The sequence below is a fragment of the Phocoena sinus genome, chromosome 17 (genome assembly GCF_008692025.1).
Source record: "Phocoena sinus isolate mPhoSin1 chromosome 17, mPhoSin1.pri, whole genome shotgun sequence".
NCBI classification, from domain to species: Eukaryota; Metazoa; Chordata; class Mammalia; order Artiodactyla; family Phocoenidae; genus Phocoena; species Phocoena sinus.
The window spans coordinates 74,793,121-74,818,725 of NC_045779.1; the positions used below are offsets into that span (position 1 = coordinate 74,793,121).

Here is a 25,605-nt window from a genome sequence, read left to right on the forward strand (position 1 = left end):
ACTGAGGGTTCACACCAGTCTAGGTTCTCAGACAAACCTTCCTTGGGCAAGTAACGTTCATTCCGGATCCTGAAAGATGCGTGGAGGAAACTCAAAAAAAAAAAAATCTGATGTACTGCCTTTCTCACTCCTTTGGGGGAAAAAAAAAAAAATCAGTTCCCTCTTATGTTTGCAAACAGATTCCACTTGAAGAACATAGCTGTCTCAATACTAACCATTTGCTAAAGGGGAGGAAACTGAGGCACGAGACCCCGTAACCAGTAGGCTGCAGAGCCTACACAGGCCCTCAGCTATAGAGACTACAGCTTCTTTCCTTCCCAGCTCTGTGAACTCGGGCAAATAACACAACCTCTTGGTGTCCTAGTTTCCTGATGCATAGCATAGTTATAATAACAGTAGCCTCAGAGTTGTTGTAAGGGTTACATGAGATGATCTATGTAAGTGTTGACTGTCAACATCAAAATCATCAACAGTGTACAGCACTGGGCAAAGATGCCCACTTAGGTTGTGAGTCTGGAAAATGCATCCATGATCTACGTGCACGTAAAGGATACCTAATTTATAAATGTGCCTTATGGCTAGAATTATCTGTATATCTCCAGAGACTCCTATCTAGACAACCAAATGAGAGATCTGAAAGAGCTTGTAGCTTCAGTGCTGGAAGAACTGATTTTGGAATTCCAATATCCTCCTCTATAAAAGGTGAAAAACAAGCCTGGACTTCCTCACGAGTTATTCATTGTTCACTCGTCATTCGTTTACACGACAACGGTTAACGAGGCGCTGGATCCAGCAGAGTTCAAGAAAGACACGGTTCCTTCCTCAGAGCTTTTGTGGCGATGGGGAGACAATGGGAATAAAACATAGGAAGTAGATGGTTACTATGAAATAACCATCAGGTAAAGACATGAAACTCACGGGCTCCTTCTAGGCAGGATTTCAAGTTCAGGGAATTCTCGTTTCTGTGATAAAAATGATCTCTCTCTTCCAGATAATAGCGAGACTATTCATGGAAAACATACTTAACCTCCACCCCTTCATTCGAAGTATAACTGATAAACTCTAATGGGTGCAAATGTATTGTTGATGGAAACATGATTAACTCAGATTACTTCCAAATATCTGAGCAATGAGACTGGGGAAAAAGAAAAACTGAATCCGTGTAAGTGTAGCTCTTGAGTTAAAATTCTTCTGTGCACAGGATCAAAAATAGCAATAACTCAACTTCTATTCCTTCTCATTGTAGCTCTACTAAAGATAATGAGAAAAATACAAACAGCAGAATGAAAACAGGAGAAGAGATCTAGCACTTATTCAATATTGACCATGGTGCCAATCACTTTAAATACGTTAACCGTGAGAACAACCCATGGGGCTAGCGTTATGTTCTGCTCAGAACCACAGTTTAGTTGAATGCAATATACAAAAGAGAGCAATCGCTTCAGAACTGTATAGAAGTGGGTTAGAATTTTGGTTCGGGTAAGTGCTCTTAGGAAAAACGTTTGGCCTCTCAGATCCTTAGTTTCTTCGTCTATAGAGTGGGTTTCATAATAAGAAATGTTCACGGATGTTAAAAAGCTCAGAAGAGATCCTGTTTGCAAAAACTGAACATTGTGTATATCACATAGTCCTTGCTCAATAAGTATCCCTCTCTGGTTTTCCTGGGTACTGGATTTCTTGCCTCCTAAAGTGTGCTACAGCTGTTGAGTCTACACTACAGAAATCCTGTTCAATGACCTGCTTCCCCCAAAGACACACACACACACACACACACACACACACACACACACACACACACACAAATAAAGTGCTTCCCATCAGACCAAGCAACACAGCCAAGAAATTTCTTACCAGACACTGGCAGTATGCCCTTCAAAAAATTAAACTGAACCAAACTAGAAAATAAAACCATTTATAAAATCCCAACGGCAAACATAAGTTGAAATGAGTTGAAAATTTTGCAGGCGATGATAAATATCACGTGCTTACTTACCAAGCTAACTCAGCGTGCGTTATGTGGGAAGATGCCATTAATAATCACACAGCTGAACACTAGTGATTTGGTCTCCATGGGAACAGAAGGTACTATCACACCACTGTTCTTTGATGGATCTTTTATTATTTCAATAATTGAAAAGTGATTCTTCAAGATGATAGAAACTATCAAACATATTCAATTATGCATAACAGTGGAGATAGAAAGTGTGGAGCTTTGGAATATTCCATTGGTCCTGTTCACTTTTCAGCAAGGAAAGAAAGGACCCTGATTAGGAGAACCGGCTGATCTTTTGGGGGAAAAGATCACAATATCCAATTTTCCTGTAATTTCTAGAAATGCTAAGCCTGGAACCTGCCCCTGGTGGCTTTCGTCGTGGAGTGGACTTCCTGCCTTTAGTCATGTTACAAAAGCCCACCAGGTACCAGCAAATGCTCAGAGCCCTGTAAACTCGGGGAGAACACTCAGCAATCATACAGTAGAGTATCAAATCTGTTTAAACGTTTGAGTTGGAGATTGAGAAAATATCAAAAGAACGGTTTAAGGTAATAAATGATGAAGACCATCCCACTCTCAATTAGCCAAAAACAAAAACAAAACAGACTTGTCCTTGAAGTTTCTCTCCCTCACCCAGACCTATTTATTCTCCCTCCCAAATGCCTCTCACTCTTAACACCACCCATTTCCTGGGATCACTACCTGGGGGCAGGTTCATTCCAGGATTACTGCAAGGGCCACCCATACCACCGCCTGTTTCCCTGTTTCACTCCTTCCCTCTAGGAGCTATCGGGTGACAGAGACACAGGTAGGCCTGTGTATGCAGGTGTTGGTGATAAGCTGTTAACAAGAGCTAGTACATGGACAGCAACTTATGCAAGGTTGACCTTGTACCTTGCACTAAGTCACATGCTCGAATATATTAACACATTGACTTCTCAGCCCCAAACTATGAATTTCCCACTTTAATATAATTTATATTTTACAGATGCGTTTAACTCAGGTATAGAGAGAGTAAGAGACTTGTCTAAAATCACACACACACACACACACACACTCTCACTCACTCACAGGGTCAAGAACAGAAAATTAGCAACCTAGATCCAGAGTCCAGGGTTCATGGAAGATACTGTAGACACTCAAGCAGGTATAGGATTTGAAATGCTTGGGTTTCCCAAAGATGACGATATTATAACAAGAGCCCCCCGGCACCTGGTTGGGTCATCCTCTTAGCCTGGAATCTGGAGAAGACCTGCTGGTTCATTCATACCTGCATTCTTACGAATGTAGTTCAAATATCACTCAACCAGCGACCGAAGTGCTATTCTGGGACACTGTGGAAAGGCCCATCTGTGTTCAGCTGCTAGTGAGAAACACGTAGCCAGTTGTTGAGCCTGGAGACGCTGGAACACTGCCTGGGCTTGTATTCTAACCACTGCTCACTAGCTGCTTCCTTGAGCTTTCTGTGATTTAGTTTCCTCAAAATGACTCTCAGAATAACCTGGTTCGTAGGCTGTCATTATAATTCAATGAGTAAATAAATATAAAGAACTTAGAAGCGTGTTTGGCACATCCATTATGTTGATGGTGGTGATGGTGGTGGCGATGATGGGGATTAAAATAAGTTATGTGTTTACCCCACAAAAGACTTCTTCGGAAACTCATTTTCAAGCCTTTTATTCAAACACCTGGTGTAGATTTCAGCTCATGGTTTACAAGAAAATAGAAAATAGAACAGCAACAACAAGAAGTACCTGCATATATATCATTGCTTAAAGTTTCCACTAAAGGTTGGGGGGACGGGGATAACTGCTTCGGTCAACATTGAGTAACAGAGACCAAGTTTACTCTCCCATTCGAAATGACTAAAAATCCACATAAAATAGATGAAACAACAGTTTTCAGATACCGGGCATCAGGCTGCCTAGACTAAAAGTGAGCCCTACAACTGTCCTGACATACCGCCTGCAGGGAGTTTCCACGGCATAATGCAGGCATGTGGGATGTAAGTAAATCCTGGTAGACTCTCTGAGTTGAGGAGATTGAGCTGAGAGCACAAGGAATTCAAGGGGCCCAGAGCCGCAGGACAGAACACTGGAGAGGAGAGCAGAGCAAACAAGTCCCAAAGCTCCTCCATAGCTGAGAATAACTGGTGTAGCAACAAATCGAAGTGGAAAACCTCACTGTTTACCAGAGAGGTAGAGAGCTCAGAAGGGCATCGTCCTAGTAGTTGGGTAAAATTGCCCTAAAGACTTCAGACTTCTCTGGTCCTTCCTAACAAGACTTAAAAGCAAGTCTTGGTGGGGGGAGGGGGTTGGTCAAACTGACTCCAAATAACTTAAGTACATCTCACAACAAAGTTCTAAATATGTAAAATATATACAGTATTATATACAGATAGATAGATAGATAGATAGATCTATATCTATATAAAGATACAAATATCTCTATAAAGATATATCTATATAAATATATAGAGATATAAATAGCACTGAACATGAAAAAGGTAAATTCACCATGCCTGACATTGAATTACCAGGCATACAAAGAATCAAGAAAATACAACACACAATGAGGAGAAAAATCAAGCAATAGAAACAAATCCAAAATGGCACAGATGATTAAAAAAGGGGGGGGGGGGGCTTCCCTGGTGGCGCAGTGGTTGGGAGTCCGCCTGCCAATGCAGGGGACACGGGTTCGTGCCCCGGTCCGGGAAGATCCCACATGCCACGGAGCGGCTGGGCCCGTGAGCCATGGCCGCTGAGCCCGTGCATCCGGAGCCTGTGCTCCGCAACGGGAGAGGCCCGCGTACCGCAAAAAAAAAAAGTTCTCAGCAAAGAGAGTTACAGCGAGGCAAAGAAGGTGAGGCAGAGAGTGGGAGGTGGAGACATGGAGGAGAGACAAAAGGAGCTGGAGAGAGAGAAGGGAGTTGAGAGGTGGCAGAAGCAGGAAGACAACAGAGACGGGGAGAAACAGAGCGAGCCATCTAAGTGAGGGGGAAATGAGGGATGAGACGCCTGGCTAGAGGACAAGGCAGATTTAGGGGCAGGACCAGGAAGGGACAAAGCAGGACACAAAACGTGATGACACAGGGAGATCAGCTCAGTGCTTTGTGACCACCTAGAGGGGTGGAATAGGGAGGGTGGGAGGGAGACGCAAGAGGGAGGGGATATGGGGATATATGTATATGTATAGCTGATTCACTTTGTTATACAGCAGAAACTAACACACCACTGCAAAGCAATTATACTCCAATAAAGATGCTAAAAAAAAAAAAAGAAAACGTGATGAAAGCGTAGAAGAGCAATCACCTGCTCTACTTGTTTTTAACTCATCACAATTATAATGTATGGCTTAATGATATAAGTATTTATTTAATATATACACCTCCCCCAACAAACTCCCCCCGGCAGTATCCTGCTTGTCCATGACAGCAGGACAACACAGCTCTTACTGCAGCCTCACCAAAGCTGAACAGATACAGAAACATAGCAAGGGGGTCAAGTTACTGAATATGTTAAAGAAGAAAAAGAGTAAGTATTGCTGTCGCTCTACTGACCGGGGCTCTGAGTCTCGGAAGGTTCACTGACTCACTCAAGAACAAAAGCTAGTAAAGGGCAGAGTCCCATTTAGATACGGGTTTCTTTACCGCAAGTGTAGGCCACGCCTAAGAGCCAGAACATAAAATGATTCTTTTCAGTAACTCCTGCCAAGTCTTTAATTCCTCAGTGAATAGTTATGCTCAAATTATAGTTTTTATTTTCTCAGATGGAGCAGTTATGAGTACAGAGAGGCTCAGGGTGCATCTCTGATATATTTAGGAGAAAGAAACATTCCATAAAGCTGCAGGTGAAGGAGAAGCAATGGGATGGACAGGGTACGGCAGGGTGGGGACATGCCAAGCACGTGAGGCTCTTACACACTGTGGACCAGGTCTCTGCATAGGTAGCTTCCAAGGCCAGGCACACAGGGGTTAGACAGAGTCTGCCACACTGGGTTCTCCTCTGCAGCTTTGTACTCGTGTGACGTGAGGCGAGTTGGTCCACCTCTCTGAGCCTCAGTTTCCTTGTGTCCAAATTCCAAGTGATGATGTTTAGCTCAGAGGGTTATCATGGGCATTAAATAGGATAAAGCACAGAGAACATCAAGAATCATGTAACAATGGCTGTTCACCTAGAGTCCCTTTTCAGGGGGCACCTGTTGGTCCGAAACTACACAGTGAGGAATAGTTACTGCCCTACTGCCCCCAACACTTGCAATCTAGAAACTCAAAGTCTAGTGAGAGACTGGCTAGAAAACGAGCAGTGACAATGAAATACAAAGTTTGCAATGATAAGAATGAGCAAGAAGGGCTTCCCTGGTGGCGCAGTGGTTGAGAGTCCACCTGCCGATGCAGGGGACGCGGGTTCGTGCCCCGGTCCGGGAAGATGCCACATGCCACGGAGCGGCTGGGCCCGTGAGCCGTGGCTGCTGAGCCTGCGCATCCGGAGCCTGTGCTCCGCAATGGGAGAGGCCGCAGCAGTGAGAGGCCCGCACACCACAAAAAAAAAAGAAAGAAAGAAAGAAAAAAGAATGAGTAAGAAGATATTTGGTGTCCCAAGAAGGGCGTCCTGACCCAATCTGGGGTCAGAGGAGAGGGTGGGAATTGGAGGAAAAAATGCTACAATCAACAAAGCCTAATTAGAATACACAGAATCACATATGTTAAAGCTTGGATAGCCTTCTTCATAGACATGAAACAAATCCCCACTGAGCCAGGGATCTTACTGAGCTTCCTTCCAAGTTGAGCACCTGTACGTGTGCATTATCCCAAGATCAGAGAGGGGATGAGCTCAAGGACTAGAGTGACAGAGCCTGGGTCTGTACCCAAGTGAGTCCAACTCCAAAGCCTGTACCTTTCGGTTCATTCCAGGAGACCTCGACTCAAGGATGCTTCAGAACCACCTGGGGAGATTTTTTAACTACTGCTCTCTAAACCTCACTCTAGCTGGGCTGAATTGGAATCTCTGGAAATAGGGCTCAGATATGCATAATGTTTAAAAAGAAAGCTTCCCAGGAGATTCTCATGTGCACTCCTGGTTAATAATTATCTCCAACTGCAGGGGCAGCCCCAGGGAAAGGCTCTCTCTGCCTGTGACCTGGTATCGTGTTCAAGATTGTTTACTGCCAATAAGCTACTAAGAAGTGCAAATGCGTTGGACATCTGCTGTCTATGCCTATGGTAACAAATATACTGAGGGCTAAGAAGCCATGGAGCTTGTTGACAGGCACACGTTGGCAGCGGGTAGAGCTGCCTTTGACAAGGTGGGTTTGACAGGCTGAGCTGAACTACAGACTCTCTCGAGCCAGCTTACTGGGGGTGAATGGCATACATGTCAGCCTTTAGGTTGGCTATCTGAATTTCCCTTTCTTCCTTTTTAATACAAGTGTACCTTTAGTCCAGAATGAGACTTGGGAAAAGGAGGAAGGAAGGGAGAGGGTAGCTAGGCTTGCAAGTGCTGCCTGCAAGTGGTCAAGAGGACCTTGATCATCTGGCTCCCAGGATGCTCTCCAGCCACTTGCTTGTGGCATCTGCCCTTCCTGGGCCAGCTAACACCTTACACCGAAGAGAGAAGCAGGGGCCTCACGGAAGTAAGCGTGCACTGCCCTGTGAGTGTGCTGACTGGGTTCAAACCAGAACACAGCTACTTTGTGGGGACTGCTTCATCTTTCCTGCAAAAACCACATTTGCCTATGTATGCGCTCACCTGTGTGTGTGCGTGTGTGTGAGCGCACATCACACTCACGTGGACAACAGGGTCACCAAAAAGTCAATCAGCCAGCTGCTATGTGTTTTCATTATTGGAGGAAGGCATTTAAAGGAGTGTCACTGGGTTCACATCCCTACGTGCTCTCTCCCAGCATTCTATCTGTTATGTCTTCCTTTTTGGTACCCTCGGCATGGGGCCTGCGAGAAACTGAGTCCAAAATTGTCACCAGCAAGGATGCCTGTTCCTGGGACTGGAGACCTTTCATGGTCTGGCCCATCTTCCACTAAACCCTACCATGCATCCTAGATCTCAAGACCACACCACAGCCTCTAAACAGGTTTTGCATGTCAGACTTCCAGTCTTTGATAAATATAGATTCCTTCCTCCAGAGATCCATAGTTATAGTCAGGGTAGGTCAGACCGTGCTGCAGTAACAAACAACCCTGAACTCTCAGTGTGTAACACTACCGAAGCTGAGTTATCACTTATGCAAAAGTTACTGCGGGTAAGCAGTTTTTTGTGAGCAGGTGTCCTAAAAGCAGGGACTCAGGATCCAGGGTCCTTCCATCCTCCTATGCTCCCACCTTTAACAGGCATTCTCCAACATTTCCACAGAATGAATGGAAAGCACAGAGCACCATGCAAAATATTTTTAAGGTACGTGCCTTATGTATTCCACTGGCTGGAATCCAGGCATATGTCCCCAAACTAACTGCAAGTGAGGCTTGGAAAGAGATCTTCAAATGTGTGCATTAAGGGGAAAGGAGATTGGTGAGAATACAGCCCAGCTCTACCACCACTGCCATCCTGATCACCAACCATCTGTTTCACTCTTCTTCCCACACCTGCAATACCTCTATACCAGCAAACAACCCGAATCTTATGGACCCACTACATCATATTCCAACTGTAGGGTTTCCTGAGTGACGGGAGGTGGTCATGACAATAGGTCTGAATCGGACTCTTCTTGGTTCAACAACTAAACATCTAAAAGTATAAATTAACTGTCCTTCACGGTGCACAACAGGAGAGGGTAACTGCCATGGGCACTCCCGCTAGGAATGAAGAAGAACAGGAGACAGACATAGGTCTACAGCAATCTTGAAATCCTGCTGGGCCAACAAAGGGTAGGTAGGCCATCTGGTTGGGTGTGGGAAAGCCTTGACGACGCACACGTTCTGCTGCTATTTGGAACTCCTTGGTCCATTCCCCGGGATCCATGTAGTCAGTGCCCCCTGGCTATGCCTTCTGGGGCACTGAGGGGGCAGTGGAGGAAATGATCCCTTGGGGGGGATACAGCATTCAAAGTCTACCTCTTGCTCTATAGTATCGGAGGCCCAAGGGTTAAGATTATCTCTGAATAAAGATCGTCTTGTAGACTAAAATGGTGGTTTCTTCAACAATATAATTTTCTTAAAAACCTAGGCTGTCCAAAATTCAACACCCATTTGTGATAAAAACCCTCCAGAAAGTAGGCATAGAGGGAACTTACCTCAACATAATAAAGGCCATATATGACAAACCCACAGCCAACATCATCCTCAATGGTGAAAAACTGAAACCATTTACACTAAGATCAGGAACAAGACAAGGTTGCCCACTCTCGCCACTAATATTCAACATAGTTTTGGAAGTTTTAGCCACAGCAATCAGAGAAGAGAAAGAAATAAAAGGAATCCAAATTGGAAAAGAAGAAGTAAAGCTGTCACTGTTTGCAGATAACATGATACTATACATAGAGAATCCTAAAGATGCTACCAGAAAACTACTAGAGCAAATCAATGAATTTGGTAAAGTAGCAGGATACAAAATTAACGCACAGAAATCTCTTGCATTCCTACACACTAATGATGAAAAATCTGAAAGTGAAATTAAGAAAACACTCCCATTTACCATTGCAACAAAAAGAATAAAATACCTAGGAATAAACCTACCTAAGGAGACAAAAGACCTGTATGCAGAAAATTATAAGACACTGATGAAAGAAATTAAAGATGATACAAACAGATGGAGAGATATACCATGTTCTTGGATTGGAAGAATCAACAATGTGAAAATGACTCTACTACCCAAAGCGATCTACAGATTCAATGCAATCCCTATCAAACTACCACTGGCATTTTTCACAGAACTAGAACAAAAAATTTCACAATTTGTTTGGAAACACAAAAGACCCCGAATAGCCAAAGCAATCTTGAGAAAGAAAAACGGAGCTGGAGGAATCAAGCTCCCTGACTTCAGACTATACTACAAAGACACAGTAATCAAGACAGTATGGTACTGGCACAAAAACAGAAATATAGATCAATAGAACAGGATAGAAAGCCCAGAGATAAACCCACGCACATATGGTCACCTTATCTTTGATAAAGGAAGCAAGAATATACAGTGGAGAAAAGACAGCCTCTTCAATAAGTGGTGCTGGGAAAACTGGACAGCTACATGTAAAAGAATGAAATTAGAACACTCGCTAACACCATACACAAAAAAAAACTCAAAATGGATTAAAGACCTAAATGGAAGGCCAGGCTCTATCAGACTCTTAGAGGAAAACATAGGCAGAACACTCTATGACATAAATCACAGCAAGATCCTTTTTGACACCTCCTAGAGAAATGGAAATAAAAATAAACAAATGGGACCTAATGAAACTTCAAAGCTTTTGCACAGCAAAGGAAACCATAAACAAGACCAAAAGACAACGCTCAGAATGGGAGAAAATATTTGCAAATGAAGCAACTGACAAAGGATTAATCTCCAAAATATACAAGCAGCTCATGCAGCTCAGTATCAAAAAAACAAACAACCCCATCCAAAAATGGGCAGAAGACCTAAACAGACATTTCTCCAAAGAAGATATACAGATTACCAACAAACACATGAAAGAATGCTCAACATCATTAATCATTAGAGAAATGCAAATCAAAACTACAATGAGATATCACCTCACACCAGTCAGAATGGCCATCATCAAAAAATCTACGAACAATAAATGCTGGAGAGGCTGTGGAGAAAAGGGAATTCTCATACATTGTCGGTGGGAATGTAAATTGATTCAGCCACTATGGAGAACAGTATGGAGGTTCCTTAAAAAGCTAAAACTAGAATTACCATACGACCCAGCAATCCCACTACTGGGCATATACCCTGAGAAAACCATAATTCAAAAAGAGTCATGTACCACAATGTTCATTGCAGCTCTATTTACAATAGCCAGGACATGGAAGCAACCTAAGTGTCCACCAACAGATGAATGGATAAAGAAGATGTGGCACATATATACAGTGGAATATTACTCGGCCATAAAAAGAAATGAAATCGAGTTATTTGTAGTTAGGTGGATGGACCTGGAGTCTGTCATACAGAGTGAAGTAAGTCAGAAAGAGAAAAACAAATACCGTATGCTAACACATATATATGGAATCTAAAAAAAAAAAAAATAAAGGTCATGTAGAACCTAGAGACAAGACGGGAATAAAGACACAGACCTACTAGAGAATGGACTTGAGGACACGGGGAATGGGAAGGGTAAGCTGCGACAAAGTGAGATAGTGGCATGGACATATATACACTACCAAATGTAAAACAGACAGCTAGTGGGAAGCAGCCGCATAGCACAGAGAGATCAGGTCGGTGTTTTGTGACCAGCTAGAGGGGTGGGATAGGGAGGGAGACGCAAGAGGGAAGAGATATGGGGATATATGTATATGTACAACTGATTCACTTTGTTATAAAGCAGAAACTAACTAACACAGCATTGTAAAGCAATTATATTCCAATAAAAATGTTAAAAATAAAAAACCTAGGCTGTCAATGCATTTGCTTCTAGTCTCTTCTATGAGCTCTTAAATCTGCTTCATTTCTTTGATTTTGTCTTCAGGTTTCTCCTAGAAACTGAATGGAAGCTGACTTAAAGCTTTCTGGGTCAGTATATAGGAGATTTGGGGCATTAATCTAATTTTTGTGCCAAGTCTCTGTCTTTTCTGTTTTCCCAAAGTCTGATACAGGTCAGTGGCTCTCCAGTGTGGCTCTCCTCCAAACAGTGTCTTCTGTTTTGTGCCACTGACATCTTAAACACATGACCTCTGGGGTCACCACTGAAAGGAAAGAAAGGCCAGAGAATCAAGCAAGATGTTTTAAGAGTGGGGAAAGAGGCCTATATCGCTTCTGCTCCCATTTAAATGGCCAGAACCTAGTCCCAAAGCCTAAACCTAATTGCAAGGAAAACAGTCCTTAGGGACACCTAAAAGAATGAAGGGGGGGCTCCCCTGATGGCGCAGTGGTTGAGAGTCCGCCTGCCGATGCAGGGGACGCGGGTTCGTGCCCCGGTCCGGGAAGATCCCACATGCCGCGGAGTGGCTGGGCCCGTGAGCCATGGCCGCTGAGCCTGCGCGTCCCGAGCCTGTGCTCTGCCAAGGGAGGGGCCCCAGCAGTGAGAGGCCCACGTACCGCAAAAAAAAAAAAAAAAAAAAAAAAAAAAGAATGAAGGGGGTTTGGGACCATCTCCACAGTCTCTTCCACACCCACCCGAACACCAAGGTTCCACGTGTCCTAATTTAGCGCCTCTGCAGGGGGTGGTCTCTGCTGGGGTCACACAGCACTGACATTGGGGGAAATCCCTTCTAGAATCTCCAAATTCTGGCTCCTATAGTCGTGACCCCTACACTAAGACCACAGTAAAGAGAAAAGGCCTTATCTTTGACGTCAAGACTTCCACTGGGGGATATGCGCCCAGCTAGATGTCAAGAAAGAACCAAATGAATAACCACTATTCTGGGCAAAGTCAATTACAGGCCCTCGCCATCTATCAAGAACGGGCTGAGAGATTTGGGTCCAACAAATCCATTCACAGTGAAACGCTTTATGTTCAGTCCTTGTTTCCACATTAACACAACATTAAACGTATCTTGGCAGAGTTAGAGTCAACCCCCGGCCAACTGTCTTTCTGGCTGTAACTGTGCCCCCCCCGCCCCCCACTCTAACCTGGTCATCAGTATTTGCAGTGGTCAAAGCATCTGGGACGCCACCTCCCGGATTCCCTCCTTTCCCTTCACGTATGCTTAGGACACGTGGTGGACCCTCCCACAGTGCAGATCAATGCCACAGTCAATCCTACACTCTAGCCTCAAATCACCCCAAACACCTAGCTCTGGTGAAGAGCCACTGTTTTCTCAGGAAGCCTCATTCTCCTACGTCTAGTCACCCACAGCTGACTTTCCTTATGAAGCCATTTTTCTGAAATAACAAATCACCTTTCCAGAAAGACTGAATGTGGGATGGAGGCTGGAGACCAGCAGAGATGCATGGAGACGTGGGTGCTAGAGGTGGGCTGTCAGGCTGCTGTGATTACAGTAACGCCGGCTTTGGTTCAAGGAGCCCAGCCTCCCTGCCAGACACTGTCTGGGTGTTTCAGATTCATTCCACGCTTGATCAGCAGTCACCCTGTGCGGTCAGCCCTGTTATCCTTTGAACAGGATAACAGGATCCCAACTACCTGAACAGCCTCACTCGTACCCCTCGCCCTCTTGGTCACTGGGTCTCAGTCTCACTGGCCAGAGCATCCTTTATCATGCCACTTTTTCTCACCTCTGGGCCTTTGCCACAGCAACACTTTTTTTTGTTATAGCCCCACTGCGCATCTTGTGGGATCTCAGCTCCCTGACTAGGGACTGAACCTGGGCCACGGCAGTGAAAGCACCGAATCCTAACCACTGGCCCACCAGGGAACTCCCCTGCCATAGCAATCCTTTAGCTCAAACATTCTTCCTCCTCCAGGGCCACTGTCAGCTCATTGGATGCCTCCGTGCTACCAGAAAGAAATTTCCCTCCTAGGTGGATGAATTAGGGGGGGAAAAAAGGTCCCTTGCCTGGGTTGGCACAACCCTATCGATGCACAGCTTGGCAAGTGGAAAGTGGGTGGGATTTCAGCCCCAACTCACTTGCTCCACCGGGCATCTATGTACAGTGTACAACTTACACAACTGTACATGGCAGCCCTATTTCCCCCCTCACTTCTCCTGGCTATGTTTCATCCTTCACATCCCAGCCTACATTCCCTTTGCTCAGGGAAGCTGCCCTGTCCCTCAGACCAGGTCAGATCCCCCCATGCAGCTTCTCTGCATTCATGACAATATTATTAAGAATTTATATGTTTTCTCTCCTTTCTTCCCTGACAACAGGAAACATATACCACTTGCTTCTATCTAAATTCCCAGACTTAAGCATGCAGTGCATGTTGGATATGCAATGAATGCTTATAAAATAAAGGACCAAACACAAAGTTTGCACATCCCGCCTCAGAGCAGGTGTCTGGAACTAAACCTTATGCCCTTCCTCCCCTGCCACCCTCCTTCTCTTGGCAATATTACCCCACTGCTGGTTCTTGGGCAAGTGAGCGACAGAGACGATTCTCTGAACTAGTAGCCTGGCAGGCTGGTGGTGTGTTAGACATCATGTAATGGGAACCTGCCCAAGGGCCCAACTCCCTCTTTCCTGACCAGGCAGTGTACAAAGCCTCGATCTCTTTCAGTCCCTAATTTCCTTGATGTAGACTCCCCATGACCTGTCATGACACCCACAAAGAGGGCAAAGGCAGGCACATGGCAAAGACCTCTGGACACTGTCAGCTCGCTCCTGGGTTCCTTAATTCCTTTTTGCTGAAAACTCCGGTTACTGATCAAGTCTATCATCTGTCTGTTTCCTCAAGGGCATGACCTGGGTTTACCCTGGGAAAAGGGGGTAAAATGTGCTTGGAGTGATTTAACTGTGAGTGTTGAGATTAACGACTATGCCCTCACAGAATGCTTTCAAGTGGAACAAAGAGACTCATTAGACAATCATTACATTTAAGCAAAATAAGAGAAGTATGCCCAAAGTGCAAATGTAGGACAGACAGATTAGTGGCTTAGGGTTATCTGGGGTGGTCAAAGAAGGCTTCACAAAAAAGGCAATGACTGAATTGGGTTTTGAAGGCTAAATAGGAGTTCTTTGGGTGGGAAGAGTGATGGGAGAGGGTCAGAGAAGGATATTCTGGGCAGAGAGGATCACATATATTCCCTTCTGTGAGTTAAACACTCATTTATTCAATGTAAAAGCCTAAATTAGGGTCGTCCATTAGGACCCTTGACAGACAACTAGTACATCTACTTAATTTGCAATCTCTCCATCCTACTTCAGTTGCAGCTCTGACATCCGTTTATCTTTCCACTCTGCTCAACTCACCTCTGCGTTGCCCAGGCAACTATTCTACTCTTTCCTGGACCACTGCAACAGCCTCCAACCTTGCCTCTCTGGCCTCAGCCGTCTCCTTCAATCAGTCCTCTGTACAGCAGCAAGAAAGATAACCCATCCTATTGTACCAATCCCCTGCTTGTAATATTTTTGTGCCTAACCTAGTTCACAGGCCTCCTAACGATCAGGTCACTGGTGACCTCCTGGCCCCATGTCTGTTCACAATGACCTCCCTGGAGTCCCCAGATGTGCCACGCCCCTTCACTCCCTGCCCTTGGCCCTGCTGTAACCCTTCCTCACCCCTCCCCTCCCCTCAACCACTGACAATCCACTTATTAGACTCAGATTAGAGATCCTTCACTCTGAGAAGTGTTTCCTGACTACATCTGACTTCATTAGTGAAAAATTGCCTTTATTCCACATTGCCTGCTTTCAGATGTCTTGTCCCTCTCCAAAGAGTCTAGGCGGGATGGGGGATGTCAGGTGGCAAAGAAGAGGTAGGTGCATCCCTTCCCAGACTGCCCTGCGACCTTCCTTTATGCTTCACTAGCAGACCCCTATCCAAAGACCAACCCCCTGCAGTGTGAGGTCCTCCTCTCTCTCTAGGCTGTGCTTGTCTAATTCGTCACGAGGTCAATGAAAATAGGTGCTCTATAGAAACATGTTGAATAAAGTAATAAATCAAAGCTTCAAGCCAAGGATATTCTCTCTAAAACAAGAAAGATGGGACAAATGACTTCAAAGGTTCTAAAGGTACTGATGTCTAGCCTTGGAAGATGGAGGGCTTGGGAAGCCACTAGTCCATGGCAAGAGATGGATCTAAACCCAGTCCTGCACCCTGTTACCTACTAGCTGAAAAATCGACTTAAATTTCCTCCTGCAGAGAAGCCTGCCCTCAATCACCCTGATAATCTTGAGACCACCCCGTTACATGTTCCAGCAGTGCTACAGCACCGTAGATGATTCTTTCTTAATGTTTATCTTCCATGAAATTACTTTTTTAATATTTTTTTTCTGGCAAAATTGTAAATTCCAGGGAACTAGGGATGGGGCTAATTTGTTCACGACGACGTCACTCATCCTCCCGCTTGAGCATTAACTATAAGCATTGTCTGAAAAAGCGCATGAGGAATGGTTTAGACTCAGGCTCCTCAAAAACAGATTATTATTATTTGCAAAAAGGAGCACACTTTAATATAATTATTGATTCAAGAGATACCTGGATTAAATACTTGGTGCGGAGTGTGGCAGACACAGCCCCAACGCTTACAGGAGGATTAAAGGAGACGAGCAGGTGAGAAATGATTCCAAGTGGACAGAAAGCAGGGCTCAGACTCAGCATCCCTGGGCTCACGCCCCAGCCCTGCCAGGGACCGGCTATCTGACGCTGAGCAATTTGCTGAAGTTATTAGAGCTTCAGTTTCCTCAACTGTATCGTGTGAATCTATGCCGGGAGCTGAAAGGGAGCATAATGAAAACACCCAGCGCAGAGCCTAACGCGAGGAAGTGTTCGATATATTTAGCTGATATAATTATGCTAGAAGGTAACTGTGATTTGCGGTGTCACCATCACACCATCCCGGGGGGAGAGGAGACGGTCGGGAGACAGGGATGCTCATGGGGGAACCACCTTTCCCATCTTGAATCCCAGGCAAAATTCACAAAGTGAGTGGGTTTCTTCCTCTCCATTAAGACAACAAGAAGAAACAGGTCAGAGTGGTGCAATGACTTGTCCAAGCTCTCGTAGCTCATCCATGGAAGAACCTGGCCTTAGCCCTAATGGGTCTTCTTCCTCCAAATCTGGTGACCTTGCCTGTATGCCCTGCTGTGCCTGCATCTTGTATTCACTTGGTACGTGTTCACTGAGCGTCTGCCGCACTGGAACCTGAAGATGCAGTGGGGAAACGCAGGGCAGTCTGGGAAGGGAGGCACCTACCTCATCTTTGCGAGCTGACATCCCCCATCCTGCCTAGACTCTTTGGAGAGGGACAAGACGTCTGAAGGCAGGCAATGTGGAATAAAGGCAATTTTTCACTAATGAAAAGGGTGGTGCATAAATAAGCAATACTACAGGCTTTTGCATGAAAAGCCCATTTCCACTGATTTATCTCCTCTTTTAGAAATGACCTGTGCAATCATGTTGGATCCATATGCAGATGGATGCAATATACCACATAGAGAAAGCCCATCATAGCCTGTGCACCATTTAGCAACCTGCTATTTATTCCATAGGATTTTAGTAAATGAGAAAACCATTTAAATGAGAAATTTAGAACTATTTAATTTTAATGGAGTGGGAGAACACAACAGTGCTTGCCATCGTACTTCCCAAAGTAACAGAAGGCATTAAATGCAGTTTTTGTGAAAACTATAACCCATGCTTTCCTTTAAGTAACTACTGTTTTCCTGGTAACTTCTGGTCCTTCCTCGGGTACTTATTAACCTTAGAGCACAGCGTTCACACATTTCAAACAGCTGTTCTCTGCACCCTCTGAAATCTCTTCGATTTCATTCACATACAAATATCTGTGTAGCACATTCCATGTGTAGGTATCACACTGGTGAAATGAGTTTTGACAAAGCACACACAGGGCCAGAGAGCTGAATTGCAGGTTTGCACTTTTCCATTTGGGGAAGTTATCTGAGTTCACCAGACTCTGCTTTCTTATGCCCATAATCAGGAAACAAAAACCAAGGAACAATCATTGTTCTCGGGGCCAAATTATGACTTTTGTGGGCCCCAGGCACTTTCATCCACTAAAAAATAGATTTAAAATTATGTTTGTATGATTGCACTGATACGAAGATTAATATAATCCATAGTGGATTATATCCATCTTTTGGTTCTGATTTTAAATGAAATTAAAACATTTCTGTCGGCCCCTGAAAGTACTCTGGGCCCTCAGCACTGAGCCTACTGTGTCTGATGGCTAAGTCAGCTGTGGTCACATCTTATATAAGATCAAGAATTAATGAGATCTCAACTCACCTCATCTGTCCCTCCAACATTAACTGAGCACCTACGATGTGCCAACAACTCAGATGGGCACCAAGAGCAACAGAAATGATAACATTTCACCAGGCAGGTCAGGCAGCCAGTTTCCTTAGTGCTACGTCACAAATTCCTCATACAGAGCCTGAGACATAGTAGGCGCTTGATAATTATCTGATTAGCCACCAAACCAATGGCAGTGCCTCTACCTACGGAGATGTCACCATCCACAGTCAACCTAATGATACGTTAACAGTAATAATGAATGTCTGTGTCTTATCCTCATGACTCCAGATCCTCAAGAAAGGAAGATGTTGACAGTAACAAGCAAGCGTATATTTAAAGCAAAGGGCAAAGAGCAAAGAACCCAATAAAAATGGAGCAGAAGGAAAACGAGGAAGCGCATGCCTGGGAGAGGGGAGATTTCTGCTTGGAAGTCAGGTCCGTGCCTCACTTTCCCTCCCACCTCCATGCTCACCAGACCCACGCCTCCCATCAGTGAGGGCAGGGCCGTCACGCCGCAAGGTTCAGCACAGAAGGACTTGCAAAGCCAGGTCCTGTGTGCGCATGTGCTGTGTCAGCATTATTCCCTTCAAGGAAGATGCCGTTCTTCAGTTCTCGGCAATCTGACTTAAAAGGGAGCTGGCATTTCCTCTCAATGACACACGTTCCTCTGTCTGGGGAACCGCCTTCTAAGGGGAGCAGAGGATGGAGGGACTTCACTTTGGTGGCCAAGGTATTCATCTCGGGCAGTCATCTGCTCTGGCAGCACGGTTTCTGTGATCTCCACAGGTGAGCACAGGACTCGGGAGGCTCAGAGCACCGGCGGGAAACAGATCTGTTGGAGAGTTAAATGCCTAACCATCTGCATACAAGGGCTTTCGTTCTCTCGCATATTCTGATGTTCTCAGAGTCCACGATCTCAGACACTCGTTCATTGAACGAAAGCTTCCTGAGCACGCGCACTGAGCCAGGCACACGCAGGGGAACGAAGCAGAAAAGCACCTGCCCTCGTAGAGCGGATGAACCAAAGCCCCTTCTTTGGTTGACCATCAATCTAGTGGCTGATGACGGGTAGTGGGCTGGCATCGGGCTGGCTGAGTTAAAACGCCAGCTTGGTCCCTGCCCAGCTGTGTGACTTTACAGATGTGGCTTAACCTCTCTCTGTCTCAGTTTCTTCAGCTGTCAATGAAAATAGGAAACTTTTTTGTGGACACTGACAGAGTCCACGCGCAGCGGTGGTTTAACAGAGTCCCTCGGTGCAGAGCAGGCGCTCAAAAATGTGATTTCAAACGATCAGCATCACACTTTTCACACGATCGTGGAATTCAAAACTTTTCATTTCTCCTTTGCCTCACACGCTGGATCTCACGACCCGTTGAGGGTAAGGACTGAGTTTTATTTGTCTTAGCCCCTGCAGCACAGAGATGTAGCACAGAGTAGGGGCTAAGTAAAGGACTGGCAGACAGTTAAAGAGACAGACACACTGATGCTCCCGCTGAAGAAGCAGAGCTCTGAGAACGAGGAGAGTTCTAAAGTCTGCATCTCTCCACCACGTGGCCATTCCTCCCCCGGGGAACTGGAACAACCCCACTTATTTCATTCAGTGAGAAGGAAGTGGGTGTGCAGCTTCCCTGGACCGAGAAAGGGATTCTCCTACTTTTGAGTCACTGGATTCCTGATCTTCAAGAAGAGTCTGTCAGACTCGGAGCATTGACTAAACGTGATGGTTAATTTCTCATGTCAGTTGGGCCCATCTATGGCACCCAGATAGGCGGTCAAGCATGATTCTAGGTGTCTCTGTGAAGGTATGTTTCAGAGGAGATTAACCTTTAAATCATTAGACTCTGAGTAAAGCAGATCACCCTCCACAATATGGGTGGGCCTCGTCCAATCAGTTGAAGACGTTAAAAGAAAACAACTGATGAACGCAAGACCCGCCCTCCCCACCCTAAAGAAGAAGGAAGTTGGCCGTTTGGTCAGTAGAAGGCCTTTGGACTTGAACTGTAACTCTTCCCTGGGTCTCCAGCCAGCTGGTCTGACCTGCAGGTTTGGACTTGCTGGCCTCCACATTTGCATGAGACAATTCCTTACAATAAACCTGTCTGTCACTCTGTCTCTCTGTCTCTGTCTCTGTCTCTGTCTCTTTATATATACGAATATACGCACAGGCATATTATCCTACTGATTCTGTTTCTCTGTAGAATCTGAATGAATACATCAAGCATACGTCGTGTCCCCAGTTGTACCAGGCAGTGTCAGGGATATCACAGTAAAAACAGCATAGCAAAGACTGAAGGAGGCCTCCAGCACGATCTCATCCAATCCTCTTTCTAGACATTGAGAAACTGGGGCCCAGAGAGGGCAAGTATCTGGCTCAGGGTCACACAGCAGGGTACAGCCAAGAACAGGAAACATCTAAGATCCTTCGTTCCATGTCCTATCCACAAGATGACGCTGAGGTTCTTGTAGTAATGTTTGATTTCATTACGTGGATAAATTCAAAGAAAAATAAGACCAGCAGAGGATTTTATTGTGCCAAGCTCTCCGCTCCAGGCTTTTATATGCTTATTTCATTTAATCTTCTCAGCAACCCTGCAAGGCAGGCATTAGTATCCTCTTTGACAGATAAGCCATGAGTGGGAGAGGGAAAATAATTCCCCCGGGGCAGAGCTGCTGGCTTTCGGGGGCAGGGGACCGTAAGCTCTGGCTCCAACCCTGAATGTGAAGCTCTCCCTGCCTAAGATGCTGCAGGAAAGAGCAGGGCTGCAGGACCAGAGGGACCTGGGCTTACGGGAAAAGGGGCGTGACACGTCACAGCAAGCCTCACCTCCCCACGATTTTCCAGGCCAATGGGCTCATTTTGCTGTGAATCTCTAGTTTCTGCACATGTCTCTGCACAGAAAGGCTTATTTTGAAGGGAACACCTGTTCTCTAATCGCTCCAGCGGATGCTGCAATCTGCGTGGACTTCGATGTTATTTGCTACTGCGCTGGGCTTCTTGGGGATTTGGGAGGCACAGCCCCCAAGGGAGGCGGGGGAGTGGATTTTGTTCTTTGCTTGGCAGCCCTTGCCAGGTGGGAAGGCACAGGGTGGGCACGAGGCTCTGAGCCTGCATAACTGGATGGGACCCAAATGGAACAGGCACAGGGAAAGAATCAGGTCCTGAAAATACCCCACTGAGCTGCGAGCAAGTTCACCGCTGAGCACCCGCAAATAAGCTATTTTATCTGACTCTGGTAAAAGTCAGGTATATCTTCTTTGACACACATCCCCAAAAACAGCTAAGAAAAGAATGGGGGAAAAAATTCTACTGTACTGTGTGCCCGCTATGGGTCTATCTCTATACTGTTTTTACACAGACTAAGGCCTAAAATCCCTTCGAAACTATAGGTATTATCCCATTTTAGAGTTGAGCAGCCTGAGTTTTTACAGGGCGAATAGGGTCGTCCACGGCACAAAGCACTGAGCAGAGCAGGTATTCGAAACCAGAAGCTTCTCTCTGCCACATCACTGCCACATCTTCTCTTCAGATGTCACCGAATCAGACAGGCTGAAAGGGTCTACAATGTTCCCTACCCCACCCCATGCCAGGTCCAGAGTTTCTGCCAAGGACAGTCCTGCTTGGCGCCCACATGTCCATGGAGGTGTCTCACTCTCCTGCCCTCCCGCCGCCGTCTGTCTGCTGCCGTGTAAGGCAAGGAACACCTTGCGGCTCAGCCCTCTCGCCGCTCAGAGTTCTATATAAACACGACCATGCACTTGGATCAATCGTTCGCCCAACACACATTTCCTGAGCACCCACTATGTGTGCCAGGCATGGTGCTGGGCCCTGAAGGTGTGGAGCTAAAGGCAATGGCCTCTGTCCCCAACCACTCGGAGCCCAGTGGAGGAGATGCCTAGAGTTGACTGTGGTGAAAACATTTGGGAGAGGGAATTTCTTGCTAGGAAATCAGAGAGTGCTTCACGGAGGTGGTGGCAAGTGAATGAGGCATGAGAGGCTGTGCAAACAGGAAGGAACAGAGAGTCCCTTCAGGGCAGACACCAGATCACCATCATCCCCATATGCTCCTGTGGCCCCAGCAAAGGCCCTTGTCTTGGGATGTTAAGTGTCAAAAGATGCTTTGAACTGATCTATGACCCCTGATGTTCCAAACCATGTTCCCTGGAAAACCGAGTCTGAACTGGAGATTTTCACGTGGATCTACTGGGGAGGCTCTTGGAGCCAGAGGAATGAGAAGTAGGACTGTACAGATGGAGAAGCTGGGCTGTGATTTGGTCCCAACAAAGCCTTCAGTCAAGCTCCGGCGGGTCTCGAGCAGGGACTGACCTGCGGCAGGGGTCGGGGGTGACCTGGGGGGCACACAGCAGCCCCTGATGAGGAAGGGTCTGCGCCTGGCCTTGAGGATACAGAGGGAGCAGGAAGTCCCTGGCTTCCATCCCTCCCCATCCCATCCTGGAGCCCTGAAGCCGTCCATGCGCACAAGGTAATAAGGAAATGCCCACCCCTGCTGGCTGGGTCTCTGCTTTCCTCTCCCTTGCTACTGTCCCCAGGTCCTTTGCCAATGCTCAGGACACTGGTTCCTAAGGCTCGGTGGTTGCCGGAGGTCCTGCATCTACAGGAGTCCACCTGCACAGCAGTTCTCTTTGGCTCTAAAGTCTGTGCCCTCCTGGGCACAGAGCCCAGTCCTGGGTTCAGGCCCCTGTCCCTCAGGAGGGTCTTGGCAATTTTCTTCTAAGCTCCACTCTTGAGTACACGTGACACAGCCGCCAGGACAAGATGGAGACTTGACGGGGCAGCTTTTGCGGCCAGACTTCCTGGTTGGGCTCAGAGCTGGGAAAGGTGATGTCACAGGAGAGCCAGCTGAGTGTAGGACCTGATGTGCTGGAACGTCTGAGGACAGGGCTTGGCTGCACAGGGACATGCAGCATCTCTTTTGGGGGCTGGCTGAGTGGGCAAATTTTCCCACTTACGACACGGGTTGTATGACGGTTAACTGTGTGTGTCAACATGACTAGGACACCAGATATTTGGTTAAAAATCGTTCTGGGTGTGTCTGTGAGGCTGTTTCTGGATGAGATGAACGTTTCAAAGAGCAGAATGAGTAAAGCAGATCGCCCTCCCCAGTGTGGGTGGGCAACATGCTATCCATCGAAGGTCTGAGCAGAACAAAAAGGCTGAGTGAGAGAGGGTTTCTCTCTCTTCCTGTCTTTGCACTGGGACATAGGTTTTCTCCTGCCTTAAAACTCAGACTCAGGGACTTCCCTGGTGGTCCAGTGGTTCAGAATCCGCCTTCCAAAACAGAGGACGCAGGTTCGATCTCTGGTCAGGGAACTAAGATCCCACATGCCACGGGGCAACTAAGCCCACGGACCCCAACTAGAGAGCCCGTGTGCCGCAAAGAGGATCCCGCATGCCGCAACTGAGACCCGATGCAGCCAAAATAAATAAATAAATAAATAAATGTTTAAAAACAAAACAAACAAACAAAAAAACTCAGACTCAGATAGGAGTTTACACCATTGTCTCTCCCACGTCTCTAGGATGCAGATGTCACATCGTGGGACTTTTCATCCTCCATGATAGCATGAGACAATTTCTTATAATATAGAAGGGAGATGCATAAATGTTTCCTATCTATCTATCTATCACCTCTTATTGATTCTACTTCTCTGGTGAGCCCAGACAAATACAGTCCGGTTATTTCTGAGCAGGCCCCTAATAATAGCAATCGTGTATTGGCTCAAAAGAAATATAGAGTAATGCTGTAGATGCCTACAGCCCTGTGCATCACGGAAGTGTAACAACAGGTGTTTCTTAGGAAGAAGGAGCAAGGGGAAGGACAGGGTACGCATATTTATTGAGCACCTACTGAGTACCAAGTACTGGTCTAAGCACTTTTTATCCATTACAGCAACGAATACACATATTATCCTGTGAGGTTATTAACTATAAGCAACCCCACTCTACAGGTGGGAAAACTGAGGCTCGGAGAAGTAAGCAGATGAAGGATCGAGCCAGGTTTTGAAATGAGCTTACTTGTGAATGGGCTTTTGAGGTTCCACACGGTCCGGGGAAAGCCCCTCACAGCACATCCCATGACCTCCATGGAACCATATCCTTCGAGTTACCATATGGAAGAGGTGCCATGTGAAGACGCTACTCCCTGCATCAACCCTGGGGCCTGGCACTGGGAATACGTTTGATGAATGCAGCAGCCATCAAAGAAGGGATGGAGGCATCGATGACAGGAAGGGACGCAGGGAGCAAGGAATCTCTACCAGAGACATTGGAAAGGAGCCGAAATCTCATAGAAAAGACGCAGCCTGCAAAGTGAAGTCTGCAAGGCTTGGGGCCTCTGCCCTCAGGCAGACATTACCTCTGAGGAAGTCGGCTTGCAGTATCCAGCTCCAAAGACCAGGTTTTCCAGGGAAAGGCTAGACTGTTCTGGTCCTGTATCTGGGCCGCCTTTCCCAAGCCAGGAGCCTCTTCCTGGACGAGTAAAACTGAAAAGAAGGGAATAGAAAGAATTGCAAATTTATATAATTTTTTCTAAAAGGATGTGAAGAAAGTGATGGGGCCATTAATTCAGGCCCTTGATGCTGTTATCGGGGAGCCTATGAGATAAGCCATTTCGAAGAAGTAGCTCACCCTCGAGGGATGCTTGGGTGGGACTTTCTGATGCTGCCATGACAAGTGGGTGCAACTGGCATGGGAGCCTGGGGGCCAAGGATGACACACATCCCACTATGTGTACAGAGAAACGCCCCCTAAATGCCCACAACCTGCCTGCTGAGACTCACTGAGGCAGAAGTTATTTAACCACCTGGGCAGGTGGGACGGGCTTCTGGCCAGAGGCCAAGGGGAGCCTCCACCTGACGTGGTCTGAGCCCTCCCCTCTCCTTTCGCTGGCATAACCCGAGCGCGATCCCTCGACCCCCATCCCCTCCCTGAACCTCTGTTCTTCTGTGGAAGAGCGTAAAACGATACCCACCTCCACGACCCACGCGGGAGTCTCATAGGATCGTGGATGTCAAAGACTCTCACTGCATCGATGCTACTTAGAAACACTGTACCTGTTCCCAGACAAAAACACAGACCCTGCCCAGCGCTGCAAGTCATCACAAGATCAACCGGCAAAGTGTGTCTGCAATCGTCAACTTTAGGATCAGAGGAGATTCGAAAAGCCTGCGTGAGCTGAATTCACCTGATTTGGGTTTATGATCATTTCTCTCTCCCTCAACCTTTTCGATTTTCACCAATGGATCTATCGGTAAAGTCTACTTAAACCTCTTTTCCCTTTCTTTCAGATCCCGTCTATTAAACACCCTAATGGTTAATTGTCATGTCATATTGTGAACATTTTTTTTACGGGCATGTCTAATTCCCCCAGGAAGAGTAAAAGTCTCCAATGGCCGAGAGGGTCTTGATAATACAAAGCCTCAGATGGCATTACCTCCATCCTAGGTGCTCAAGAAATATTTGTGGAAGGATTGAATTTACACCTTCCAGAGTAAAAGCTTGATGGGGAAATAAAGCTAACGTTGTAATTTGGTTTAACTCATTTATTCAAATACTTATCGGGCTAATGCTATATGCCAGGCAGTGTGTGAGGTACTTGGGTGGCAAGATGGTTAAG

General features: G+C 46.2%; 1 protein-coding gene across 1 annotated transcript in view; it reads right to left on the reverse strand.

The window, feature by feature from the left end:
• FAM135B (family with sequence similarity 135 member B) overlaps positions 1-25,605 on the reverse strand; it is a 163,038-nt gene that overhangs the window by 49,137 nt on the left and 88,296 nt on the right. Inside the window, exon 6 of the mRNA XM_032610155.1 lies at positions 24,346-24,472. Within this exon, the coding sequence (XP_032466046.1) occupies positions 24,346-24,472 (127 nt within the window). The remainder of the gene's footprint in view (positions 1-24,345; positions 24,473-25,605) is intronic.